The 9888-nt window shown below is 26.3% G+C and overlaps 1 protein-coding gene across 3 annotated transcripts in view; it reads right to left on the reverse strand.

Moving 5' to 3' along the window:
• Nucleotides 1–9144, reverse strand: part of LOC101241602 (ribonuclease Oy) — a 52254-nt gene extending 43110 nt beyond the window's left edge. Inside the window, exons 1-2 of one of the 3 annotated variants that reach the window (XM_065805431.1) lie at nucleotides 9063–9144; nucleotides 502–567 (exon numbers count right to left, since the gene is read on the reverse strand). In XM_065805431.1, the coding sequence (XP_065661503.1) occupies nucleotides 502–548 (47 nt within the window). In that variant the 5' untranslated portion in view covers nucleotides 549–567; nucleotides 9063–9144. Of the gene's footprint in view, nucleotides 1–501; nucleotides 568–8592; nucleotides 8734–9062 lie in introns of those variants that run through there. The other 2 variants (XM_065805430.1, XM_065805432.1) reach the window with 2 other exon arrangements.
• Between the last annotated feature and the right edge of the window lie 744 nt (nucleotides 9145–9888).

The raw sequence follows: 9888 nt of genomic DNA on the forward strand, positions 1-9888 counted from the left end.
GGTTCATTAAAAAAAAAACCAGTCAAATTAATTTTTTGTGACTTTGCAGAAGCATTTGATAAAGTTGTGCATATTAGATTCCTTATGAAAATTCTCATTGGCTGAGCCTCACCAACTCTAATTTAAAATCAGTTCAACGCCATGAAGAACGTGATCGTGTAACATCTTCATATTTTAAAACACATTCTTGAAAAAGTAAAATGATTCAAGCCATTTAAGATTCAAGTCAGTCACAAAAGATTTGTTTTTAAAAACTAAGAAAGATTTTTATATATGATATAATGATCTTTCTTATTTATTGAATCAGATTTTATAACGTTACAATTAAATAAGAAATTGGCATTATGGAATAATATACAGTTCATTTTACATACACTTAATTTACTTAACCAAATATTAAAATATTCTCATTTAGTCATACTTATTACATCATTTTTTACATTACTTTTGCATTTCCTATAATCAATTAAACTATTTAATTATAAAGAAACCGTTTTTTACCTTGCAGAATTAGTAATGAGAGTAAAAATAAACCAGATGATTATCATTATGTTCTTCCTTTTAATTCTAAAATGAGTATGTTTTATTTTGATGTTTTAATTTTGAATAACTTTTATATTTTGCATAATAAATAAATTTTCTATATTCTTGTTCAAATAATTCCAATACAAAAATAATACATAAATATAAAACATAACATGCAAACATGAACACATATATACATAGTGATAATATTTACACATTATCTACATGTATACAATACTTATCTACATATATAGAGTATGCACACGTATATACTACCGTACACAATTATTTGAGTGACAAACTTTTTTTTAAATGTTTTAATTAAATAATTATTTAATGTCTATTATTGCATTATTAGATAATTTTATAAATATAAAATAAAAGTATTTTGAGAAAAATAATAAAAATGCCAAATTTGACAAAACTACATAAAAAATGGACCGCCAATAAATGGAAACATGTACTGGTGTGTTGAAGTTTTAAATCTTTGAGTTAAAGAGATTGTTTCTCCAAAAAAAAGTTGTTGAGCGTGTTATAAAACAGTGTGTGTTATTGACTGTGAAACATGGTAGAAGTTTATGTTAAGGTGTAGGACTGTTTTAATCAGAACACCTGACTATGCTGACTATGTAAAAATATGGAAAAACAAGAAAAGAAGTTTATTTGGATATTTTTAAAAAGTCATGCTATACCTTTGAAAAGTTGGGTTCATGGGAAGCCTTTCATTTTTTTAGAATAAAACAACTTAAAGCTTAAATCCAAAACATATTTTACAAAATATTTTATAAGTTATTTAACTGAGTTGGAGATCATGTATTGAATAGAATCTACCCTTTGTCTTCTAGGAATAACTCTTACTTCCAATCTTTCTTGGAAACCATATATCAAATCCATTGCAAAATTAGTTTTTAACTAGTTTTTTTCCTTGAACATCAGTTCTTTGGAATTCGCTCCCTTCATCTTGTTTACCTGATTCATACAACTTGCAATTTTTTAAGTCATCTGTTAATTGTTATCTTGCTTTATAAACTTCATATTTTCTTTTCCAGTAACTTCTAACTCTAATAGTGGTTACTTACAGCCTTGTTGGAAGGGAAGATATTTAAAAAAAAAAAAAAGAATCTTTGGCCTCCCCAATAACCAGATCTCTCTTATTAGACTTTTATGAGATGAATAAAAAGTAATGCCTAATGATGCAAAAGATATGGAGAATTATTAGTGAGTGGCATAAAATTGAAGCAGATAACAACTTTTATTTGATAGTTTTACAGTAAAGCAATTACACTCAGATAAAAGTTGATTTTTTATATCCAGGGTGTCTGACGGATCAGGGAAAACAGGGAAAAGTCAGACAACAAAAAGTCTTATTCCCGAGCAAAATATTATAAATATTATTCCTGAGAAAAAAGAACCGGCTAATATTGCTTGGAAACAGACATCCTATTAATCCTGTTAAGTGCAAGCTAATCCGACTAATCCTGTTAAGTTTTTGCCTAATAAGGCTAAACTTATTAAGTTCCGATTAATCTGATGATTATTAAGTAATCCTAGTTATTACTTAATAATTAAGTTAATTATTAAATTAAAATTTTAATTATTATATTAAATTAAAAAATTAATAATTAAATTAATAATTAATATTCTAATTAATCCTAGTTAATACTTAATAAGTACTTACTAGAAATATACGAAATATTAAGTAAGTACTTGGTAAGTTTTCAAAAATAACGCAAATATAAAAATTCTGATTTTATTATATGCCAACTTTTTTTATCACACAGAAGACAAGTCAACTAAACTTAAATCAGCATTTTTGGATACAATATTTTTACTAATTAATATTTGTAATTCTATTGTGGGAAGCTTTTTTCACTTTGTGACAATTGCATGGTTAACAAATTAAATGATGATTGTTTGTTAATGTGTTTATATGGCTTTTAATATTGATTATTAAGGTTATAACTCAATATAAATTTGATCATTTTTTAGTCAGGGTTTAAAAACGTGAACTTTTTGACCTTTATTAAAAAAGACTAAAAAGCTTTTCAGCCTTTCAGTGAAGTTACGATTGTTAAAGCTATGGAAAAATAATAATGAAAAGCATTCTAAAATTATTGTAAATTAAATAAGCTTTGTTAAATAATATAAGTTGTCGGCTTAATTAAAAACATTAATATTTTTGTAAATTTCATTATAATTACAGTTATGATTGAATAAAAGATGAAGACAAATGAAATAATATGGGTAGAGTCTTTCCATTGGTACCTATGAAATTACTAAATAACTGACCATCGTTATTTATTGCATTTATTTAAATGTTCTAGTAATACAAGCTAACACTTCTTTATTTGTCATTTTTATAACTATTTTATAAACCAGCATGCATATGCATATAAATATGCATATGTATGCTGGTTTTTGCAGCATACATATGCATATAAATATGCATATGTATGCTGGTTTTTGCAGCATACATATGCATATAAATATGCATATGTATGCTGGTTTTTGCAGCATACATATGCATATAAATATGCATATGTATGCTGGTTTTTGCAGCATACATATGCATATAAATATGCATATGTATGCTGGTTTTTGCAGCATACATATGCATATAAATATGCATATGTATGCTGGTTTTTGCAGCATACATATGCATATAAATATGCATATGTATGCTGGTTTTTGCAGCATACATATGCATATAAATATGCATATGTATGCTGGTTTTTGCAGCATACATATGCATATAAATATGCATATGTATGCTGGTTTTTGCAGCATACATATGCATATAAATATGCATATGTATGCTGGTTTATAAAATAGTTATATTTTATCTATAAACGCATTTATTTATTTTTCTACCGCTTTCTATAAAATATTGAACTAAGAAAGAAGTATAAAAATGTACAGTGTGGAATAGATTTAGTAAATTGTTTAGTTTTGCACTTATAACCATTGCTTAGGCAACAAGTTAAATTATATTACTATATTAAATAATTACTATAATGTACTACTATGGTTGTTAAATTAGGAAGGGTTGTTTTTTTTTAAGTTATCTGTGCTTAAGTAAAAATTTAAAAATAATTATTTTAAAATTTTCTTACTAATTTAACTATGTAAATTTTAAAACACAAATAATTCAATTAGACACCAAATAAAAATATAAAGTTCTACTATTAAAAAAACTAAAACCCAGTTTCTGAATGTAATACTAATAATTCCTACTATGTTCTCACCAAAAGCAGCTAATCCAATTAAGTGCCGAGTAAAAAGCTTGTTATTCCTATTAAGTTCTGACTAAAACTTGCTAATACAACAATTGACCGAATAAAAACCTGAGTATTCCCACTAAGTTCTGATTAAAACCTGCTTATACTACTAAGTTCCATGTGAGTACTCGTCAGGAACTTAGTATTACCAATACGACCTACTAAGTACTTAATAGGATTAGCCGGGGTTTTTTTCTTGGGTTGGGTTTAAAATCTTTAAATAAAAATAAACTTATTCAAGTATTTATGGATGACCCAAATGCAAAGCCTACAGCCTTTGTGCAAAAGCTATAAAATTACTTTATCTGCTACTAAGGATCTTTTAATTTTTGTTAAATTTCATTTTTTTTGCTCATGTAGCAATTATTATGCAACACTTTTTATCCTAAACCTATGATACTGTCTTAGTATGGCGACCTATATCAACTTTTGAAAGAATTAACTTCAAAATTCATTAAAGCTAATGTTTTAGATCAATGTAAAACTGCAAACAGCCTGTGCGTATTGGATTTCACCCAAAAAAGCTATTTAAAAAAACCAAATATTGGGTGCGGAGCCAGAACTATACTAAAGGATAAGAACACAAATGATGAAATCAAAACTCAAAAAGATATTTCTTCTTTCAGCTACAGTTGCATACGTTTACTGCAGTCATTGACATTGAAATTTGTAGAAAAATCTCCTTTAAAATATGTTCTTGTGCATAATGTAAAGTGCTTTTACCCAGAAGTTATGTTAACTCAAAAATTGGCAAAAGATAGTTTGGTTTATAATTGTATTCAATTGCATTAGGTTTTCCTGTCATCAGGATGAAGTAAATGCAGAATTCAAGCTGTACTTGAAAAGACAGTCTCTAAAAACAGGGAATTTTTTGAAAGTCAACAAAATAGATGATGGATTAGATGAGTTTTCCTTTTTCAAAGTTGAAAGTTTACATGATTATTCAGTATTGTCTAAATTAATCAAGATGGTGTTAATTCTTTTTCATGGTCAAGTGGCATCCAAAAAGATTACAATCCAAGAAGATTAAAAAATTAGATGAAAAAGTTGATTTGTTGTTTAAGAAAAGTAAATAATATCAAGAGTATTAAAAGTATTTAAGAATTTATTGAGATATTTTATTGAGTTGGATGATTTATTTGAAATCTTTTTTTGTTCTTTAATATATAAGTTGATTTGAGCTCGAAATTCTTGTTTAAAATTTAATTTCTTTTGTTCACGATTTCTTTTATTAAAGCAGTTTATAGAGTAAATAGGAATAAAACATTACTAACAAGAATAAAATAAATGTAACAATAGGGCTTTTTTTCAAAGCATGTGGTTTGTTCATGTGCTACACCCAAATCCATGCTAAAGATTATATGTCTAAGCTATATGTCTAAAAGTAACTGAAATAAAAATCAGTGAGAACAGGTTAAGGATCAGGCAAAAATCAGGGAAATCCATAATAAGATATTCACAGACACCATGATATCTTTATTTTCCAACAGTTGGGATTCAAAACAATATTTATAACTATTTTGATGTTCCAAAAGAAAAAACTGACATGATAAAAATATTTCTTATGTGAATAATTAATAATTAATTTTTTTATCAAGACCAATAGAAAACTGATAATACATGATGGAAATATTTTTTATGCAAAAAATTGATAATTAATCTTTTTATCAAGACGAGCTGATTAATTACTTAAAAGGATTTAAAATTGTATCAAAAAGTTTTTTTGCCACAATGTTGGTTGTTCTTGAAAGACTTCTTTTCTTGTATCATTTATGCCCTTATAAGGTTGACTATGTAAATTTTAAAACACAAATAATTCAATTAGACACCAAATAAAATGACATTAAATAAATCCTATAATTGGCCAGGTAAGTCTCTCAAGATATGGTAAGGATAACTTATTTAAGAAAAAAAAATACTGATGTAAAACCCCCAATAAAAACAAATATCATAGAAGTATGTAACCAATGGATAATAAACTTTTTGTTGAAAATAAAAATTATAATGACAAATATAACATCAAAAACTGTAGCTTCATTTTTGTGACTATTTATCTGTACATGATCAATTGTTCAAAAAATTGTTAAGAATGTATGATTTTTATCAAATCATTGTAACATTTATGTTAAAAGTATGCGTTAGTATCAAGACAGTTAAACCTGCATCTTTTGTATATGACAACCCTTCTGGTAAAGTAAATTTGAAGACTAAACTGTACTTGTCACTATTCAAACAAGCATTATTGAGTTTATACAAACAATATAAATGAAACTTAATTTCTTTGCTACAAAGAAGCACAATCTTCCCACTTATCAGAAGCAAAACAAATATTAGGCCAACTTAAAACAACACACTTGTATTATTCTTATGGGTTTTGCAAAAAACTAAAGTTTTTATGTCCAAGACAATACAAGGGTTTTACGGGCAAGCAAATCAAGCAACCTTACCTTTGTTCACTGTTTATTGCAAAAATTAAAAGAATCAACTTAAATGTGACTAATAAATGTACATTATTAGTATTAGACTTTAGGTGTAATCAGAACAATTCTGTTGACCAGCCACAAACCCCTTTTTCATCTATTAGGCTGGTGTAGACGTAAACCTGTGTTACATTGTTTCCTGGCTATGATAATGAATCCTGGATCTTTTTATCTCCACTCATAGATTTTTGCTTGGGCTCTGATAGTGGCTATGCAACTCTTCCTGAACTTGGAGGTACATCTTAGAGAGACTGATTCCAACAACAGCTGTAAAATACCAGAGTATTGATAGTGCCATATTGCATGTAGATGGTGCCCCTGTTAATGCTTTTGGTGTGCATTGTCAAGGTCACATAAGGAGCAATAAGTTACTACTTTGGGTTAATTAACAGGACTGAGACAACTGCATAGCTCAGGCCTTGTTAAGAAGGGTTACGCAGTTCTCATTAGTACAAAATGCTGATTTGCGTATGTGTTCAGCAATTTTACGTTTAAAAAACTTTTTCATTTTGGAATATTTAAATTATCTTTTCATATTGTTTATGTGACATTTATTCAGAAAATATTAGGGCGTATAAAAACACATTTAACTGCAACTGTGAATTTATTTGTTAAATTGTTAATTATTTTATATAGTTTTTGATAATTATTTTATATAATTTTTTTTTTAATTAAAAGTCTTTAAATCAAATATGATTTTAAAAATTCAAAATTTAAATTTAGTTTCAAAGGATTGCAAAATAGTTAGTAAAACGTAGAATGTAAAATTTTATTTGAAAGGAATGTAAAAGAGTTTTACAATATTTATTAAAGAAGAAATTTTATCTGCTAATTAATTCATTAGGTAAAACATAATAGTCTTTCCAACATAAATTAAAGTTTGTGAAAGCAAATAAAATAAAAAACATTTTTTTTAATTTTAAAAAGCAAGAAGTGTTTTTGTTTATGAGAATTCTTTTCACAAATGGAGAAAAAAAAAATTTTTTGTTTTCTAATAATTCAATAGCTTGTAAAGTTCTTTTGACGAAATTTAATTATGAATATACATGTTTACAAATATTTTATTGATAACTGATAAAATCAATTTATATATTATTTACAATCTTTATTAAAAAATATTTTAGTAAATATGTAAAATAAATGGTGATAAACAAACAAAAGACTAACTTTATTACAATATTGTTTTAAGAAATAAATTATAAAGAAATATAATCCTTTTCAAATACCGAATTTAGATTTCATCAGTAATTTTTGTTATGTTTATGGAAATAATTTTTAACATGGTGATTAAATTACATCATGTTAATGATGCAATTTAACTTTTAACAATGCAAGTATCAAAGCTGTATCAAAGTAACATTTATTAGCATTACGCATTTTTGTTAGGCAATAAAATCTCAAAACAAGGCTTAATAGCTTTTTGCTATTAGGATATGCATTAAGATTAAAGCTCACATTTAGTCTCCAAAAACAAGAACGCATAAAGCAAAATAATTTATTTTACACTGCTTAACTGCAGGTTCACCAAAAACCATGTTATTTTTTTGCATACATTGTAATATTTTAAGTATCAATGAGTTCAAAATTTAGTTGGTTTATAAAACAAAATGCTTTAATACAATCAATACAATAAAATGAAATAAAGATATAATACAAAATAAAACAATACAATTGAATTATATGAAAATCCAACTAAATTTTTAACTAAATAATATATATGTATGCAGTTATTTAATAGATTAGAAATAACTTAGCTTGATATAAAATATATCAAGCTAAGTTGGATACATTATCAAGCTATGATAATGGATCCAACATAGCTATATATCCAATATAGCTATATATCCAACATAGCTATATATCCAACATATAGCTATATATCCAACATAGCTATATATCCAACATAGCTATATATCCAACATATAGCTATATATCCAACATAGCTATATATCCAACATAGATATATATTATATCAAGCTAAGTTATTTTTTGGCTGCGTATTTTAAAAAAAAAGCTAATAATATTAGCTTTTTTTTTAAAATACGTATTATTATAAGTAATAATATAATAATATAAAAATAAGTATTTTTTTTAAAATACTTAAAACTTAAAAGACCTAATATTAGTAATATTAGGTCTTTTAAGTTTTAAATTAAACAAATTTTTCCCAATATTTCAAAAAGTTTTTAATTTTTTAAAATTAATAAATATAATATAAAATACATTTTTAAATTGATTATACAAAAAAACGTTTAAATTGTAAAATTAAAATAAAGTAAATTAGTTGTAAAATTTAAAAGACTGACTACCATTTAATATATCAAAGCTCAGCAAAGCAAACAAAGTTTTTGTCAAACTCCAAGATAAGACAATGTTTGAAGAACCATTTGAGTTAAAGTGTAAACCACTGATCTTAACAATAACATAATGTTGTTTTTAAGATCAGTGAGAGCAAACACTAAAACAAAAAGACGCTTGGTTTCCATACATCTAAAAGTCGCAAAACAGTGAGGTTTGCCGTTTTAGCGTAAAATTAAAACTCCACTTATAAGTCTTAATTTCCCAGTAAATGACGTCGTGAATCATATTTTCCGGGAAATTATGATTGGAGTGGTATGTAAGGACTCTAAAATGTATGATTTACAAGTCGCAATCGATTACATGGAAGTCATTCACATTTAAAATGTTTTGAGAAAGTCTTAATGATCACTTAAAAAGTTTTAACATAATGAATAACAACATTTTGTAACCGACACGCGTAATAGAACACTTAGCCTACCATCTAATCCAAAGTAGGAGATCACCATCACCAATTACCAATTACCATTACCAATAACCATCTAATTCAAAGACAGCAGGCCGCCACAAACACGTCTGAGCGCTCACACGGCTCGTGCTTTTTAGGGCCATTTGATATTTTGATATTTTACCGATTGCCTGATTGGATTAAACAAATACAGATTGATGGTTTCCGTTAATGTTTAATATAACCTTTAGGGTGGGGCATAAAACACCAAAGTCATTAAAAAAAATACCATAATAATTTTTCTGGTTCCTTTTGATATGTGTATTAAAAAAATGTAATTTTTTTTTTTTATGAATACCCCTATGGTTGGTCCCAGCAGTCCGAAAATTAGAAAATTTATAATTTTTGTAAATAATAAGAGGGGCAGGGTCACTTACAAATATTTTAAAGTTATCTTAAGGGTTATTTTTGTAGCCTGATGTATCTATTTTTAGAATATGTTTTGTCTTATTGCAAAAGATGATGGAAATGGTCAGCCCTACCCATTAAAATACATGATGTTTATATTTGAGAGGTAGGGGGGGCGTATATATATTTTTTCCTGCATATTTTAAATAAAAAATATTTTTACATTTGCATTTATTTTTTAAAGAAAGATTATTTTAAAGTTTTCAACCAAGAAAACTTTAAAATAATCTTTCTTTAAAAAATAAATTTTATTCATCGATTAAAATTTCAGACAACAAAAAAAACTTTTTTTTTGTTGTCTGAAATTTTAATCGATGATCTGCAACAACTAATAAATTAGCTTGGCTATCTTCTTCGTTTCTGAAAGTTTCAATGAAGTCTTGACCAAGTT

Source organism: Hydra vulgaris, chromosome 09 (genome assembly GCF_038396675.1).
Source record: "Hydra vulgaris chromosome 09, alternate assembly HydraT2T_AEP".
NCBI classification, from domain to species: Eukaryota; Metazoa; Cnidaria; class Hydrozoa; order Anthoathecata; family Hydridae; genus Hydra; species Hydra vulgaris.